Raw genomic sequence first — 18,758 nt, 5'->3', positions numbered from 1 at the left:
AAAATAAATTAAAATAGAATATATTGTTGAGTAAGATTATAGACTTGCACTTTCTTTTCTTTTAAATCATATTTATGTATGTTATATTAAAATTTGACATAAGAGTATTATGTTAAATATTTGGTTTTGAATTTAGGACTTATGTTATATTTTCAATTCCATTTGTTTTAGTAATATTGACTTGAGACTTCACATTGCAAGTTATTTATTTTTTAGTTAGATTTGATAGATTATCTTTTTGTCAAATATTTTAATAATTTATGATATTTTATTTATAATATTGATCTTTTTGTCAAATATGTACTTCGTGATGTTCACAGAAATCTTGTACTTTTTTTTTGATTGATTCAATTGAAATATACTAATTTGAAAAATAATTTTTTTCTTTTTTTATAATATTAGTTAATAACATATATTTATTAATTAATATATTTTCAAAAGACAATATATATCCTAAATATTTAATTTAACATCTTTTAAAGAATTTTTAATTTATCTAAAACAATTGTGTATCCAAACAATATATATATAATGTAATTACACTGTAACAAACAAACAAATCAAATTAGTAATTATTATGCTATTGATTATATCAATTCCAATTACTGGCTTTCCAAACAGAGCCTTAGTTATCACAAATCCCTTTTACTATTGCAGAGCAGAAAAGGTCACTCGGGAAAGTAAATCACCGGCGACCGCCGTCCGTCTAAGATGCCGGTATTCAAAACTCCATTTAACGGTTACTCCGTAAAGTTCAGTCCCTTCTACGAAAACAAACTAGCTGTGGCCACTGCGCAGAATTTCGGCATCCTTGGTAACGGGAGAGTTCACATTCTTCAACTCAATCCAAACGGACCCGTATCGGAACTTGCGGCTTTTGACACAGCTGATGGAGTTTACGATGTTTGCTGGTCGGAAGCTCACGATTCCCTTGTAATTGCTGCAAGTGGCGATGGTTCTGTGAAACTCTATGACCTTTCTTTGCCTCCCACCAATAACCCTATTCGTTCTTTTAAGGAACATACACGGGAAGTTCACTCTGTGGACTATAATACCGTGAGAAAAGATTCCTTCTTATCAGCGTCTTGGGATGATACTGTGAAGCTATGGACTGTTGATAGAAATGCTAGTGTAAGGACTTTTAAGGAGCATGCTTATTGTGTCTATTCCGCTGCTTGGAATCCAAGACATGCTGATATCTTTGCATCTGCTTCTGGGGATTGTACTACTCGCATCTGGGATGTCCGCGAACCAGGTTAGCTTAGCTTAGATACATGTATTTGGTTTATCATACCTAAGAAAAATGATTCATTTCAGCTGGTTTGACTAAGTTTTTGATTAATTTGTTATTTGTTAAGAATCTTACTAGGAGATTAATGATTTATCATTTGAACTCATATAATTCATTATTTGTGAAGGTTCTACCATGATTCTGCCTGCGCATGAGTTTGAAATCCTCACATGTGATTGGAGTAAGTATGATGATTGTATCATTGCAACTGCGTCCGTTGATAAGTCAATCAAGGTTTGGGATGTTAGGAATTATAGAGTGCCAATAGCAGTGCTTAATGGGCATGGATATGCAGTGAGGAAAGTGAGGTTTTCACCACATAGAGCAAGTGCAATGGTTTCTTGTTCATATGACATGACGGTTTGCATGTGGGATTACATGGTGGAAGATGCACTTATTGGAAGGTATGATCATCACACAGAGTTTGCTGTAGGAGTTGATATGAGCGTTCTCGTTGAAGGTCTATTGGCTAGTACAGGATGGGATGAACTTGTTTATGTTTGGCAACATGGAATGGACCCTAGAGCTTCTTGACAAAGGGAAGTCAAACATTTTCTTCTTTTTACTTTTATCTACTTTATGCTAAGAGAGGAAGTGAATAAACTGTTTATGTTTGGCAACATGGAATGGAAACTGTTTATGATGTCTTCTGTTGAAGTTGTAAGATAATTTGAAGTTTCATTGTATTTAAGGTTCTGGTAAAACCTTGATAAATAACATTTACACCAAACAACTTCTGACGTTTCAGAAAATATGTACTATATTCAATCCCTTTGGGTTCTGTATTGCTTTTTGGAATGTTAGTTCCCTGAATTTCTTTAATATTATTCAGAATTTTATGAGGGGCAGTGGGTCAGGTAAGGATTGAAAAGAAGGCACATACTTCTGATCGGAGTTTAGTGTGTTTTGTTTATAAAAAATAACAAACGGAGATCCTATAAGAGAGCTTACAGAACAGGTACTACATTTCAAATATGTGCAATGCCATTTTCACTCAAATGCCTTCATCCATACTTCAGTGGAAGATGCATTCCTGATCAAGCACTTACAGTCATCCTATAAGAGAGCTTACAGAACATGCACTACATTTCAAATATGTGCAATGGCATTTTCACTCAAATGCCTTCATTCATACTTTAGTGGAAGATGCATTCCTGATCAAGCACTTAAGAGTAATCATTCTTGTAATTCATATGTTCATGTTTATTCTCTCAAATGTCTTACTTACTTGTGGGATAATTAATGTCGGCAAACATGTCATGGGGGCTGTATTTTATTTTACAGTGCATTTTCAGAGAAGATATACAACTAAATATGCTCAACTACACTCTGAAGGGTAAAAGGATAAATAATTCCGGATGTAACAAGTGACTTTTGATTCAATTTTCAATTTTATAAGAAACTGTATTGGGCCATCGTGTTATGGTATGGTGGATGATTCATGAGATCATTGGTTGAGTGCTTGAAATAGATAGATTTTGAAACTTGAAGAAATGATACCCTTTACTTGAGCATGGACATGGTCGTGATTCCAGAAGAAGGATTATGCCAGAGTTCTGCTGAATGATTAACCTCCTAGTAAGTATGTAGAAGTGTCATGAAAATTATGCCATGCTTCTTTATTGATAGCAGTAAACCTTCTTCAATTTAGTTAACTGCAGTCCTCTTTAAATTTTTGTTTTAATCCGACTGTAGAGTTTGTTTCCTGGTCAGATTATCACCACTGAGTTAGTGGTTACGACGGCAAAGACAGTGGCTTTTGAACGCTTGCATGGTGAATTAGGGGACAAAGACAGGGATAAGAAGTTAAAGGCTAGCAAGGGCAAGGATAATGAGGGTTTGTGACCTGGATCAAGTGAAATCATCAAGGACAAGGATGAAAAGATTCTGGTGCTACAACAAATTTGGCCTGAGGCCACATCAATTCTATACAATGCTTGAGAAGTGTTGCCAAAAGTATATGTGGGAACCCTTTCAAGGCGTGGCCTTTGGACAGAGCTTTTGGCCACAAAACATTGAACATTTATAAAGCGTGCTCTTTAGTAGTATAGGCTATACTCTATAAGTATTGCCAAATCGTAATATATCTGACAACACGTAATGATACAATATGGCTACACTTTTAAAGTGTGCTATTTTTATAATTCTAAATGCAACACCTAAGAAGCGTGCCCTTAAATTCTCATAAATTTCACTGAAATAATAATATTTCCTCCATGTATCTAAATTTCCCCCCAATTTCTAAAAAGCAAAACTCAAAAGTCAGTACGCCTATTTTCATACAATTTCTAAAACACAAAAATAAGAAGTCATTTGCTGATTTTTTGCCCAAATCAGAGAGATGATAGAAAGGATTTTTTTGCCCAAAAGCATTTAAAGGATACCTCCGAAGAAATCACTACAATGTTCTCCCTTGCACTGTACCTCTCTGGAATCAGGTTGTTTTTTCACTTCTTTACAAGTTTAAAGGTAGAAATTTCTTCATTTCCTTACAATTTTTGAACTCTGAAATCAGTTGTAGATATATGTACTCTGAACTATGAAGAGTCCAATGGTGGAATGGGTTATATCTATGATCAACTGGAAAACCCGAGCAAACAAAAACTCTTTCTGATTAGGGGTGATAATCGCAATGACGATGGTCTGTTACCTATACTAGGTAACATAAATCTTTGACCTAGATATACGGGGTCCTGATGGAAAAGAGTACTTGTTAATGTCGGATGAGGAGTTGATGATGCGGTGTTAAATGAGTACTCTCAAAGCTTCAGGTCCTGTTGGACAGCATTGCAACAAGCGTGTATTCTCTGTGCATTTGAAGCATAACCCAACAAGGATTGTTCATGAGGTTTGGTTTGATGCTTTGGTAAATTTTTATGATGCTTTTACATTTTTAACTGAAATTTTATTTGTTTAGGTGTTTGATTCTTTTTAAATTCTTAAACCATGGGGGGATAGTTCCCAACACATGAATTGTGTGTCTGCTTTATCTTCTTTGTGAGCGTTATCGTCTCTTAAAGGTATTCCATCAGTTTAAATTAATATCTTAAACTTTGTGGTCGTTGATAAGACAAATGAGTGTCATATAGAAAGTGAGTATGAGTTTTTGCAGTCGAGCAGTTGTGTACTACATGATTATATCTATATTAACTTTTGAGTTTTGTGGTCTGATATTGACTTGTAAGCGTTTTGAGATTCTGCTACCATATTCAATTTTCATTCATGTGTCTGGATGGACAAAGTAAAGAATAAACAACAAAGGAACTCCAGACAGTATGGACTATTATTGAATAATGCAATAAAAACAAAGAAGCCTTTGGTGTAAATTAATTAAGAGGGGAAGAAAATTTCATTGCCATTTGCTCAGTTATAGAAATTGATTAACTCTAAAAATAGTTAGTAGTGGACCCAACAATAGGTTGCAGGTTCGGTAGAACACTTTGGAGTCGGGCCCTATCCACTAATGTTTGTGTGAATAGTTCAATTGAGCACAGTTAAAGAGAATGTTGTGTTGGGGTGTCAGTTACCATGATTTATATTTTTCAAAAGGTGCCAATTTCGAATTGGTTGGCTTTAAAAATTCAGAATTCAATTTTGTCTTTGACATCTCAACATGCGAAGCCATAGACAACTACTATTCATTCTTGACAACCAAAGAGAGGTATCAAGCATTAACCCTCTACATTGCATAGGTTAATAGTTGCTAAAATTGCTTCCAAGACTTAAAAACTAAAAATGATAATAATAGTAAGGCTTATATTAAAAGAGTATTCTCTGGATACCCTATGCTCTGTGCAAGACCTTATGTTGCAGAATGCTCGTTAAATCATCTTTATTGAGCGTACTATATCCATGATGAAATCTGTTATCTTATTATCTAACATTGGAGAATTCAATAGTTGGCTTGTTGACTTGCATTAACACGTGGTTTTGGAAGTAGGATGACTATCACAGTATTACCTAAGTGAATGCAATAAAAGAGGCTCTTTTACTCAAGACTGGAGATTGATAGTTCTGTCTCTTGGATACCATGGATGTCATTTCTTAAGATACTTGATATGTTATGTACTAAAATTTAGAGTATGGTTTGTTTAGTATATCTGAAATAGTATCAGGGAACATTAATTTATTTCCTTTTGTGCTTTCTTCCTAGATTTATGGGTGATTCATCTTATTATTTTGGTGTTTTAGGTAACAGTGCTTTGTATAAACAGTTGCCTTTGATTTTTTTCATAATGCATCATAGATTGCTAATGTTACTTTTATTCTTTCATTTTCATCAACACCTTTGCTGTCTTTTTTCTTTAATATGTTCTATTATAACTCAATGCAAGTTTGATCTGTGTATGAATGTTTTCTTGTAGTTGTTTCCCTGCTACAGTTCAAGCTTCCCAAGTTTCATTTGCTTCATTTCCTGACAGCTATGCCTGAGCTTGTCTTATTTTTATTCTTATATTTTTTGTTTATGTTTGCAATTGCGTGGCTAACTTCTCAAGTTGTCTTTCTTTCACAATGGTGTGTGATAGCCTGTAAGGCCATCAACTCTCTCTTTGAGTTATGGTCAGCAACCATTTTGCCCACGTGGCAGAGGTTCTCCCCCACAATGGGGACCTCAGGTTGGTCATCCTGGGTACTTTCCAGGTTATGATTACAATCATAGAGGACAATGACTTCTCACAGCCCACAATATCTACCTCCTGCCTAAGGCAATTATCCTCCACACCAAGCACCAAGAGGCAAATTTTGTCCGGGTTGGGATGTGTCCGAAACATGATTTTTGAAAGGAGTAAGATATACATTTAGGGCTCACCCTGTCAACTAAAAAATCACAGCTTCAAATTCCTTAACCCGTCAAAAACAAATGTTTGTTCTAGTAGAATTTGAGAACTATGCGTTAATTTGTCCTAGAAATTTACATAAACTATCCCTAGAGACGAGATATGTACTCAACTATTAGAAGCAAATGAAATTTTTGAGAGTACTAGAACAAGGAATCGATTTGCATTCTCCAGAATCTCCCCTCTGAAGTCAAAAACTCAATATCCTTAAACAAAAGATCATCATATGATTAGTAAACAAAATTAAAACCAACATATCCTAGTGAATACTGCAGATGCGCTCCAAAATTAGAAGATCCAATAGAAAACATTGGTACTAAACTATATTGCTGAAATTTATGAACATGCTAATTTACTAGATTTTTTTTTACCAACTAAGACTGTAAGCAGCTGGTGCAAACCCCTGTCTTGATCACTAGACCAAAAGAGGTGTTTATGAATATTTTAGTTTTGTGTTGTTAGGTAATGAGTTGTGTATCAATTTGTTATTTTTGGTAGATGAGATGTACAGAAGATTGTAAGCATATGAACTATAAAATAAGATCGAGAACATCATTCAGGTGGAAAACTGAACTAGCAAATGTGATTGCAGCAAGTACTAGGAACCATTATGGAGTAAGGAGTATGATTGTTGAAGCCATGAACAAGGTTGAAAGGAAAGGTGTTGTGACACTAGAAGAGGGAAAAGGTGTTGAAAACAATCTCCGTGTGGTTGAAGGAATGCAATTTGACTGTGGTTATACCTCTCCTTACTTTGTTTCTGATAGTGAGAAATTGGTTGTTGAGTATGAGAACTGTAAGGTTGTCTTCTTTCTAGTTTTAGTTTGCTTAAGATGTTCTTATGTCTCTTTGAATGCATAGTGTACCTATTGCTGATGTTAGGCAGTTTGAAATGCAGTTACAGCTAGTTGATGAAAAGACAACACATTCAAGAGATCGTGTCAATATCCTGGAAGATGCTATCAGAAATGGTTATCGAATTTTAAGCCAAAGAATTGAGCAACAAGCTCTGGATACACTTGTTGTCCATAAGCTTAGAGGTGCCCTAAAGGTTGCTGAAAACTTAAAGCTCATGGTTTTGGTGAGCGAAAAAGCTAGTGTCTTGATGACGAAGCAACCCTTTCTAGAGGTATCTCTTACTCCTTCAAAAGTGTTTTTATATTTCATATTCACAAGAAAGTTAAATGCTGAAATTTTCAATCTGAAAGAGGCTGCAAGAGTGTTGTTGGCTCTTCATTTGACAACTATTAAGATAACAACAGTACATTTTATCTGAACGCATTGTAATTGCCTCTTTGATTAGTAATGAATTAGCAACTATTGACTAAAAACTAAAAAAATAAAGTTGTCTATAGATTATTAGTAGAGTACTAGAGTAAGGTAATCTCATAGCACTAACCAGTCCTAGTTCTTCTTAAATTGTTTTTCGTTTTTCTACACTGTTACAGAGCTTCTCTTTATATCCCAGAAATAATCGAGGTATCAAGTACTGATATTGAAGACACTTACACTTACACTAACAAGAGCTATTTAATTAGCTGCTATCCTCAATAGATAATTAGACACGAATAATAAGAACTGTAACATAATAGCATAGCCTTAAGATACCAGTTAGAGACTTGTTCCACCTAATATGGTATGCTTTTCATGGAAGAGAACTTTTTGGCTGAGTGGAAATTAAGAACATATCATCTACGTACCTACTTGTAAATCTTTTAAGATCATCAAATCTCTGGCATTTTGTTGCATGCGAATGTGTATTTACTTTATTATCTTGAAGTTTAGTTGGGTATTTATTCGCTGGTTTCGAAGTGGTAAGACAACATATTTCTCTGTTGTTATCATAAAGAATCTGAACTGTTTTATCTTTTTCTCTTATAACTGAGAAATCCCCGAGGGCCGTTGGTGCGCAGTTCGAAACCTTATGGATGATGGAGTCACTCTTTTACCCTGTTATATCTTAGAATGAATCTAAACATGTGCACAATTGATTCGGCAACTAGTGCTAATTCACAATCGTAAATTGGCACAGAACCTTGAATTAGTTCAGACAGGATTTTTAGATTCAAGCACCTTATATCAATATTCTGCATTTCTCATCAGTTTTATGTTCTTTTCGCTATGATGTAAAATTAAACAAGTACTCTAAAACTGTTTTAAGATGGAAACAAAACATCACTTTTATATGGTAATCATAGAATGAGAAAATCACCATTAAATATGTTGGAGCTATTTTGAAATGCTTTTCTATTAATTTCTGAAAAGCGAGAAGAAAATGGTGAATGTTTTGAAAGGATGATTTAGGTGTTGTCATTCTCTATATAGTTGTAATATTTTTTTTGTGGCATAATACATGTGAATAAATACCTTAACTTGGCCTCAACTATCAAGTTCAAGTGTTAAAATGATCACAATGAAAGTTGAAGTGTCATGAAATGTGCTTTCGATTTTAATAATAGCCACATGTAATAGACCAAGCACATATGCTATAGCATTAATAGCTCATGGCTAGAAGTATTACAAGAGACACTATTAGTTTTTATGTCCAAGATGTTATTCTACTAGAATTTGTTGAGCGCGATTTCTTTCTAATTTTATTTTTCATTTTGGATGTGTAGGAAAATGCAGGTGATCCAAGTTGAATGGTGGATGTATATAGAGATGGTAATGGGGCATGGGGGGGGGGGGGGGGTTCAGCTTAACCCGTAAAATTTTTAACCCGACCCCCTCCGCACCACATACCAATTTTTTTCATTTTTAATCCGCCCCACTCCACCCCACATAGATTCGCCCTGCATATTTTTTTAAAAAAATATTATTCTTTTTTAATTAGGTTTGATACTAAAAATAAAACTCATAAAAATAAATTGATTTTCTCATTAAGTTGTATTAATTAAAAGCTAAAATTTTATTTTTTAGAGGTCAATTAGAAAGTATATAAGAAACTGTATTATTTTTTATTGAACAATTTTCATTTACTATCTTGAATATTTTAATAAATGAAAAGAGTTTTTGAGCAATTATGATATTTGAATACATTTGATTTAGTGGAATTCATTGCTAGTGCATATATTGAAATATTGTTTTATAAGTATGTATAATACACTACATGTTTTTTTAAAGTTTATTACAAATCTATACATTTGAACTATTTATTAGTAGCATAATAATGTATAATGTAATCAGTGAATGTACACAACAAAATTGTAATTTTTCAATTAGAAATTGTGGTGTGTAAATATTTTATAGAATATTGCCACACTTCAAAAGTGTGGCGACAAAGACTAGTTGCTTTTGGAGTGACTTACTGGGTTGTTTAATGTTATTCTTAAGCATTTGGGATGGATGATAATTTCATATAATTTTTAAAAGCACAGGCAAAGTAGGTTTGGAGTGACTTATTGAGTTGCTTAATATCATTTTTAAGACAATAAAAATATCTAAAGAATGGAGATGGAGCTCGATGATTTCGTTGTTGATCGTAACAAATTTTTGTTGTGCTGAAAATTAACTGCAATCAAAATAATAAAAGAAAATGTGATTTTTATTGATGAATTTTGCCAGTACAATGTTATAGTTCTCTTGATTCTTCTTTCATAAACTTTTCCATGATTCGAGGGCATCCAGTAGCGTATTTCTCGAATGTAGGATGATGTAGACCTCTTTGAGATGTATTTGATCTTCGAGAATGTCGAAAGCAGTTCGTCATTTCAAGTCCATCTCCGAGAAGGACACCGTTGACCACTCATTTGAAGAATTGTGTAGTTGATGTTGTCGCTTTCTCCAATCCTTGCAGAATGTTTGTTGAAGTCTTTTCTTAATTGTATTCAGAATCTCCTTCGCAGTCCCCCTTCTGAATGTCATGTTTATCCCCTATTTATAGTTGTAGGGGTTGGATTGCTTATGATTGGTCAAAAGATGTCATTTTGACACTTGGTGGATTGTGATTGGTTCTTGAATTTGACTGGGACTACCACATCATTTGGACGTGTGGCGTCATCTTGTTGGTCTTGGATGCCTAGTCACCGTGACACGTGACATGAATTTGAGCTTCAACCCAAATGAACATGGATTTAATTCAAATTTCTTATGAATTTAATCCAATAAAATTTGTGTGTCTACAAATACCCCTACTCCAAGGCTTGTTAAAGTGTAGGCTTGCCGACACTTGATGGCGAGACTTGAAGTATTATGAATCCGATAATATCACTCTTAAGACATTTTCTTGACTCCATTTCTTGTGATGAGACAAATTGTATGCTAAGATCATCTGCAACTCCATTCAATATGCTCATAAGGATTTTGTTATTTCAATCCAACCGAGGGATAATATGGATGACTCTCGAGGGAGAGATAAGCAAAATCAATGTGGCAAACTTGTATGAATTTTAAGTTTCAAGAAACTTCCACAATAGACTTGAATGCAAATTTGAACACCAACACTCACGAGTGTCACACAAGTCCCCAAAGTTGTAGGAATGCCGAAATCATGAGATTCTTAATCTATTGGAATGAAAACTCAAAGAACTACCATGTATAAAAATCACGGCCAAATGCTCTATGAATTGATACAAATATTGCTTCGAAGTCAGCTTATAATTCTGTTTTACTCGCTCTTCAACTTCGCATGTCTGTGGTAGAAAATTCATAACTCGAAGTAGGAGTGCCGAAATCATGAGTTTCTTTCTCCATTGAGAAGACGACACAAAGAACTACAATATGCGTAAAAATCATGGCCAAAAACTTTATAAATTTGTACAGGAAATTGCTTCAAAGTTAACCCACAATTCTGCCTTGCTAAGTTCTTTTGCGTCTGTGAAAAAAAATTCATAACTTGGAATAGGAGCAACGAAATCACAAGATTCTTATTTCATTGAAAAGAGGACTCCAAGAATTACAATTTTAACAAAAATCACGGCCAAAGGCTTTCTGAATTAGTACATATAATTCCTTGAAGATGAACTAGACGTTTGTTATGCATTCTTTCCAGCTTAGCGCAGTCACATGGAAATATTCAATTGTTTGTAGCGTTGTAAAGTACACTTCCACAACCAAAACATATGAGAAAATTAAATTCAAAATATAATTTTATTTGTATAATTTTATTCTGTTGATGTCTGAGTCTCGCATTTAGCTATCACGTCTCACAAATCTCTTCTTTTTTTTTTTTTCAAGAGAAAGCTCAAAGGGTCTCGATATTAGACCAAAATGACAAACTACATGCGGATGTGTTGAAGTTTTGAGCCACAGGCAACAAGTAAAACCTTCATGTGAAAGAAAGAATTGTTGTAGTTGATCATGTCGCAAATCTATTCTTTTCCTGATAATGATCACACATACTTAATTTTTATGTTTTCTCGAAGCTCATCATATAATTTTTTTTTAGGCATAATACATGAACATGACCCTTAACTTGGCTTCAACGGACAACTATGCCCTCCAACTTTGAGTTGTTGCCCAATCTGTGTTTAAAAACAGTACTACTGATTACAACAAACTTTGCAGAAACACGAAGTTACCAAAGTTTAATTAACCAGTGAAGAACAGAAGAACATAATTTAATTCACAAAACTAAAATCTGTAAAAACATACCAGAATCTATAAAAGACAGAACAGGAAGAAGATCAAGCCCACTGAATGCACAGTATCCCCTTAAGGAGATTATTCTCCTCTAGTATCCGAGGTTTGATTTGGAATATGTCCTCCCAAGATAGAATGATCTCAATCACCAGTGTATTGATACCCGAAACTCTGGTGTCAGCGAGCCACTCAACGGTAGTAAAGTACACGAAAAATATTTGTGCAGAAGAAGAAGAAGAAATCATAAATTTTCGTAAGTAAAAAGTCTGAAGAATTACGGGTATTTATAGCCTAGAGGAACTGGTTCTGAAAGGCTGCAACCTTTCAGAATCCACACAACCATTCATGAAAGTTTGCAATCTTTCAAACGGTCATGGTTGTTCCTGAAAGTTGCAAACTTTCAGAACAATCATTTCCAACGGCAGGAAATTCAAAATAAAACGGGAAATAATTTAATTTAATTTAATTAATTAAATAATTAAAACAAAAACTTTGTCCAAAAAATAATCTGTCGATCGATCATTTTCTAAAGCCAAAGCCAAATTCGAAGCCGAGCCGAGCGAGCGACGACGACGGCGCGAGGGGGGGGGGGTCCCTCTTTCCAACCCTTTTAACAACTAATAAGAGTGTTTCCCTATTTAAACACATCTATTTTTCTTTCCACCACCAATGAGGGAGAAATGCCTTTTCTTAAAGCATAAGAGAATCTTTTCCAATTCCTCTTTTCATCTTCCCTCCATTTCCCATTAACTCTTGCTATACCCAACAATTATTATACCCAACAATCCCCCACATTAATGGGGAATGGTCATAACATAAAGGAATGCACGGACGAGTGTGTACTTTACAAGCAAGGATCAATTGCATCTGGATAAGTAGGTTTCCCCTTGGACTTTCCGTAGTGAACATATGTCAGATATACTCGGTCAATCGGTAGATGCGATATCTTTGAACCGTCGAGCTTTGGTGCATAGCTAGACAACCATATGTCACACAATTAACCCTTTACCATTTATGGTTCTTACGGTTGTGTTCGTTTTAGCCATGAACATCTCTTGGTTTCATGAATGTATAGAGAATAGGCTTTTGACAAAAAATTATCTTTGAAATGGCTTACACTTCACACTCACATAAGTGATTTCTAATCGTGTCATCTCATAGATACACTATTTGGTCAAATCTGCCAAACTTAGCAAATCATTAAAAACTTTAAGCTTTATTAACTCATTAACAAGCCTTAATGTTTTAACCTTGTTCCTGAACATTGTCTTCATCATGAGAATGGATTGAGTTGATTGACAATGTCGAACCATCAGTCACAACTTTGTTTTTCTCCTTGAATCTAGCTTTTGGGATCTCGAGTCTGCTAGATAGAGTTACCATCATGATGACTTGTCCTAAGCCGTAAACTTATTCCTTTAGATGATCTTTCAACTGCCTCTCTTACTAGGCCTTTCGTTAGTGGATCTGACACATTATCGCTTGACTTCACATAGTCAATTGTGATAATTCCACTAGAGAGCAGTTGTCTTATGGTACTATGTCTCCGTCGTATATGACGAGACTTCCCGTTGTACATGACGCTCCCTGCCCTACCTATTGCTGCTTGACTATCATAATGTTGCAAATAGGTTCCACAGGTTTGGGCCATAATGAAATATCCCCTAAGAAATTTCGGAGCCATTCAACTTCTTCACCGGTTTTATCTAAGGCAATAAATTCAGATTTCAATGTGGAGCGAGCGACACATGTCTGTTTGGACGATTTCCAAGAGAATGCTCCTTCACCAAGTGTAAACACATAACCACTTGTGGATTTTACTTCATTTAACCCAGTGATCCAATTTGTATCATTATATCCTTCAATCACGGCAGTATATTTATTATAATGCAAAGCATAGTGTTGTGTATGTTTCAGATACCTCAACACACGTTTCATTGCCATCTAGTGAGTTTGATTAGAATTACTAGTGAACTGACTCAGTTTGCTAATAGCACAAGCTATATCTGGTCGCGTACAATTCATAATATACATCAAACTTCCCAACACTTTGGCATATTCCAATTAAGAGTCACTTTCACCTTCATTCTTTTGAAACTTAAAGCTTAGATCAATTGGAGTTTTGACATTGTTAAAATTCAAGTACTTGAACTTATCCAATACTCTTTCAATATAATGAGATTGAGATAATGCTAGTCCCTAAGGAGTTTTGAGAATCCTGATCCCTAAGATCAAATCAGCAACTCCTAAGTCCTTCATATCGAACTTGTTGGACAACATGCACTTAGTAGCATTTATATCGTCAATATCTTTACTCATTATTAACATGTCATCAACATACAAACAAACAATGACTTCATTATTTAGAACGTTGTTAATGTAAACACACTTGTCACATTTGTTAATCCTGAATCCATTTGCCAACATCGTTTAGTCAAATTTAGCATGCCATTGTTTGGGTGCTTGCTTGAGCCCATAAAGCGACTTCACAAGCTTTCACATTTTCTCTTCTTTACCAGGAACTACAAACCCTTCAGGTTGTTCCATGTAAATTTCTTCCTCCACTTCTCCATTTAAAAAGTCTGTCTTGACATCCATTTGGTGAATTTTAAGATCATGCACTGTTGCTAGTGCTATTAACATCATAGTTGATGTTATCCTTGTTACTGGAGAGTATATATCAAAGTAGTCCAGACCTTCTATTTGTTTGTATCCTTTGACTACTAGTCTAGCCTTATATTTGTCAATAGTCCCATCGGCTTTCATTTTCCTTTTGAAGATCCACTTTAATCCTAAAGGTTTATTTCCTGGAGGAAGATCAGCCAATTCTCAAGTATAGTTACTTAAAATTGATCCGATCTCACTATTGGCTGCTTCTTTCCAATACGTTGACTCAAACGAAGACATAAGTGCTTTAAATGTTTGAGGCTCATTTTCAAGCAAGAATGCCAAAAAATCTAGTTCGAAAGAAGTGGATTTCCGTTGGCGATTACTACGTATAGGATCCTCGTTAAGTTATGTATTTTCCATTAATTCTTCACGTGGTTGTTTAGGTCTTTCACTTGTCGACTCACATTCAGTTTCATACGGATAAATGTGTTTAAAGAACTCAGCGTTATATGACTCAATTACCGTATTAACATGAATTTCAGGATTATCAGATTTGTGATCCAAAAATCGACAGGCCTTACTATTCACATCATTTCCAATAAATACACAATCCACTGTTTTGGATCCAATTTTCACCCTCTTGGGTAAAGGAACCTATACCTTGGCTAGGCACCACACACTTTGAAATATTTCAAGTTGGATTTCCTTCCTTTCCATAACCTATATGGAATCGATTGCGTTTTGCTACGTACGGGGTACCCTATTGAGTATCTTGTTAGCCGTAAGGATGGCTTCCCCACACAAGTTTTGCGGTGAACCAAAACTGATTATCAAGGCATTCATTATTTCCTTTAATATTTTGTTCTTCCGTTCCACCAAACCATTTGACTGTGGAGTATAGGGTGTAGTAGTTTGATGAATAATACCACCCATATCACTCCGACTTATTTTTATCTTTAGATTCAATTGATTTTCCACTTCATTTTTGTATTGCTTAAATGTATCAATTGCTTCATCCTTAATATAAAGCAAATATACATAACAAAATCGAGTGTAATCGTCAATAAAAGTTATAAAATACTTTTTTCCACCACGAGATGGTATTGACTTCATATCGCATATATTTGTGTGAATTAAGTCTAAAGGTTTAGAAATACTATCAACAAACTTATAAGGATGTTTAACAAACTTACATTCCACACAGATTTCACATTTCGATTTGTCACATTTGAAATAAGGCAATACTTCTAAAGTAATCAATTTTCGCAAGGCTTTGTAATTTACATGTCTCAAACGGCCATAAATCATTTGACTCCAATAAGTAAACAGAAGCAGAATTCTTATTAATACTGTCAACAACCATTACATTCAGTTTGAAGAGGCCCTCAGTGAAGTAGCCCTTTCCTAAGAACGTATCATTTTTACTTATTACAACTTTGTCACTAACTAGGACACACTTAAACCCCTTCTTAATGAGCATTACAACAGAAACTAAATTCTTCCTAATAGTAGGAACGTGTAGAACGTTGTTCAAAGTCAACACCTTGCCGGATGTCATTTTCAACATTACTTTTCTAGTTCCTGCAATCCTTGTTGTTGCTGTGTTCCCCATGAATAAATCTTCATCGAACTCAGCAGGAGTATACGTTGCAAAGGCTTCTTTTGCAGAGCAAATATGTCGAGTGGCACCTGAGTCGAGAAACCACTCCTTGAGATTTCCATCTAAGTTGCACTCCGAGATCATTGCACAGAGGTTATCTGCATCTTCCATCTCTTCCACGATGTTTGCTTGACTTTTGCCTTTGTCCTTGTCCTTTCTTGGAGCACGACAGTTAGAAGACTTGTGACCAGCCTTACCACAGTTGTAACAGTTGCCCTTGAATTTCTTCTTGGTTTGTTCTGACTTCTGTCCGTTGGACTTCTTTCTCTTCTTGCCTTTGGTAGGAGCTTCTTCAACAATATTAACTCCCATTATTGTCGAACTCCCAAGAGACTTCTTTCCGGCGGTCTTGTTATCTTCCTCGATCTTGAGCCGAATCACAAGATCTTCAAGCTTCATTTCCTTACGTTTGTGCTTCAAATAATTCTTGAAGTCGTTCCACGAAGGAGGTAACTTTTCGATCATTGCAGCCACCTGAAAAACTTCATTTACTACCATATACTCAGCAATCAGATCATGGAAAATAAATTAAAGTTCCTGCACTTGTGATCCAACAGTTTCACAATCTGACATTTTATAGTCTAAAAACTTTGAGACCATAAATTTTTTCAAGCATGCATCTTTTGTCTTATATTTCTTCTCAAGTGCATTCTACAATTCTTTCGAAGTTGTCATTGCACTATAGACATTATATAAGTCATCCTCTAAAGCACTCAGAATGTAGTCCTTACATAGGAAGTCTGCTTGTGTCCATGCTTCAATAATCATGAACCTTTCTCTGTCTGATATATGCGCAGGAGGCACTGGAGTTTCTTCATTGGTTAATTTCTGGAGACCAAGAGTGGTAAGCCAGAAAAATACCTGTTGCTGCCATCCTTTGAAATTCACACCAGAGAATTTTCTCGATTTCTTTGCTGGTGGTACAACAGTTCGGGTTGGTGCAACAACAACCACCGTAACATTATCATTTGCCATTTCAGAATCTGTAATAAACAGAAATTGATACAAATGATTCAGTAAGCAATAACTTAAATTGCAAACTTAATAGGAGTATAAAACCACGAAGATTTTTGTCTCCACCAGAAACACATATTAAAATAAAATAAATAATTTCCTTAAGATTGTTGCCCAATATGTGTTTAAAAACAGTACTACTGATTACAACAAACTTTGCAGAAACACGAATATGTAAAAACATGCCAGAATCTGTAAAAGACAGAACAGAAAGAAGATCAAGCCCACTGAATGCACAGTGTCCCCTTAAGGAAATTATTCCCCTTTAGTATTCGAGGTTTGATTTGGAATATGTCCTCCCAGGATAGAATGATCTCAATTACCAGTGTATTGATACCCAAAACTCTGGTGTCAACGAGCCACTCAACGGTAGTAAAGTACACGAAAAATATTTGTGCAGAAGAAGAAGAAGAAGATAGTGCCACATAGGCCAAAAAAGGGTAGAATATTACATATAAAATAAGTTCGGGGGGGTAATAGGACCTTAGTAAAGGTTAGGTGTGTCTCAGGGATTTCGGGTATAGGCTGGGGGGGTACTTATGCATTTTTCCTATGAAGAATTACGGATAGTTATGGCCAAGAGGAACTGGTTCCGAAAGGTTGCAACCTTTCAGAATCCACACGACCATTCATGAAAGTTTGCAACCTTTCAAACGGTCATGGTTATTCCTGAAAGTTGCAACTTTTCAGAACAGTCATTTTCAACGGCGGGAAATTCAAAATGAAACAGGAAATAATTTAAATAAAACGGGTCGCGAGGATCCGAGTCGGATCGGAGCGTTTTGGTTAATTAACTAAATAATTGAAATGTTTTGGCCATTTAATTTGATTAATTAAATAAATAATTAAAACAAAAACTTTGTCCAAAAAATAATCTCTCGATCATTTTCCAAAGCCGAAGCCGAGCGACGACGACGGCGCGAGGGGGTCCTCTTTCCAACCCTTTTAACAACTAATAGGAGTGTTTCTCTATTTGAACACATCTATTTTTCTTTCCACCACCAATAAGGGAGAAATGTATTTTCTTAAAGCATAAGAGAATCTTTTCCAATTTCTCTTTTCATCTTTCCTCTATTTCCCATTAACTCTTGCTATACCCAACAATTGTTATACCCAGCATGAGTGTGCACAAGTAGACACTTAAACTTGTATAAAACTGAACAAGTAGACACACGTGTCCTACATGACATAATACATGTAGGACGCCATGTAGGGTGCCATGTAGGACAAATATGTCTCTTCGTTCAATTTTCTACAAGTTTAAGTGTCTATTTGTGCACACCCAAAGTTAAGGGTCATAGTTCTCAGCTGATGCCAAGTTAAGAGTCATATTTATGAATTATGCCTTTTTTTTAACATGATTAGAGCCCCTCTTTTACTTCAAGGAAGGCAACTGCTCTCGTAGAAACTTCAATTAACACTTGCAAAAATCAGATGGGCGATCAAGACAAATCAACAAGAAGACTTAGCTTCTACCACTAGTCCATCCAAATTAACCTTTGTTATGGAACCAAAAAAATGTGATTATTACTAGTTGTAGTCTTTTCATTAAAGTAGAAATTTATTTGTAGAGCTACTTCATATGACAGACAGGATGCATGTATGTTTTGGGTTTTGGAGGAGATGGTGGAACAAATAAAGAACAAGTGGAAAAGAAGTGATGGACAACGTAACTCTGATATGGCTATTTTAAAGGCATATCAAAATACTATAAGAAATGATAAATAAATTATTATTTTTTAGAAAGTTGATATTGTTTGGACGG

The 18,758-nt window shown here is 35.1% G+C and overlaps 2 protein-coding genes and 1 long non-coding RNA gene across 3 annotated transcripts; all 3 read left to right on the top strand.

Moving 5' to 3' along the window:
* Nucleotides 1-607: 607 nt before the first annotated feature.
* On the top strand, nucleotides 608-2,043 carry LOC125830055 (peroxisome biogenesis protein 7-like). The gene is made up of 2 exons (XM_049509273.1): nucleotides 608-1,255; nucleotides 1,419-2,043. Exons 1-2 carry the CDS (start codon nucleotides 712-714, stop codon nucleotides 1,823-1,825), a joined length of 951 nt encoding a protein of 316 aa, XP_049365230.1. The 5' UTR covers nucleotides 608-711; the 3' UTR covers nucleotides 1,826-2,043.
* A 1,611-nt stretch (nucleotides 2,044-3,654) lies between these two features.
* LOC125830072 (uncharacterized) lies at nucleotides 3,655-5,723 on the top strand. Its single transcript, XR_007443127.1, has 2 exons — nucleotides 3,655-4,311; nucleotides 5,656-5,723. It is a non-coding gene; the product is annotated as an uncharacterized LOC125830072 (long non-coding RNA).
* A 125-nt stretch (nucleotides 5,724-5,848) lies between these two features.
* On the top strand, nucleotides 5,849-7,405 carry LOC125830109 (chaperonin 60 subunit beta 2, chloroplastic-like). The gene is made up of 3 exons (XM_049509319.1): nucleotides 5,849-5,907; nucleotides 6,690-6,930; nucleotides 7,028-7,405. Exons 1-3 carry the CDS (start codon nucleotides 5,849-5,851, stop codon nucleotides 7,403-7,405), a joined length of 678 nt encoding a protein of 225 aa, XP_049365276.1.
* The last annotated feature ends 11,353 nt before the right edge of the window (nucleotides 7,406-18,758 follow it).

The sequence above is a fragment of the Solanum verrucosum genome, unplaced genomic scaffold, assembly GCF_900185275.1.
Source record: "Solanum verrucosum unplaced genomic scaffold, falcon-dt-bn FXZP01000151.1, whole genome shotgun sequence".
Classification (NCBI taxonomy): Eukaryota; Viridiplantae; Streptophyta; class Magnoliopsida; order Solanales; family Solanaceae; genus Solanum; species Solanum verrucosum.
Note: the sequence above shows the minus strand (reverse complement) of the source record. Positions and strands in the feature narration are given on the sequence as shown.

Coding starts and splice junctions, on each gene's coding strand:
- LOC125830055 (XM_049509273.1), top strand. CDS start 712: ATGCCGGTATTCAAAACTCCATTTAACGGTTACTCCGTAAAGTTCAGT. Junction 1,256..1,418: donor CTGGGATGTCCGCGAACCAG/GTTAGCTTAGCT, acceptor TTATTTGTGAAG/GTTCTACCATGATTCTGCCT.
- LOC125830109 (XM_049509319.1), top strand. CDS start 5,849: ATGGTCAGCAACCATTTTGCCCACGTGGCAGAGGTTCTCCCCCACAAT. Junction 5,908..6,689: donor CCCCACAATGGGGACCTCAG/GTTGGTCATCCT, acceptor AACATCATTCAG/GTGGAAAACTGAACTAGCAA. Junction 6,931..7,027: donor TTGAGTATGAGAACTGTAAG/GTTGTCTTCTTT, acceptor TTTGAAATGCAG/TTACAGCTAGTTGATGAAAA.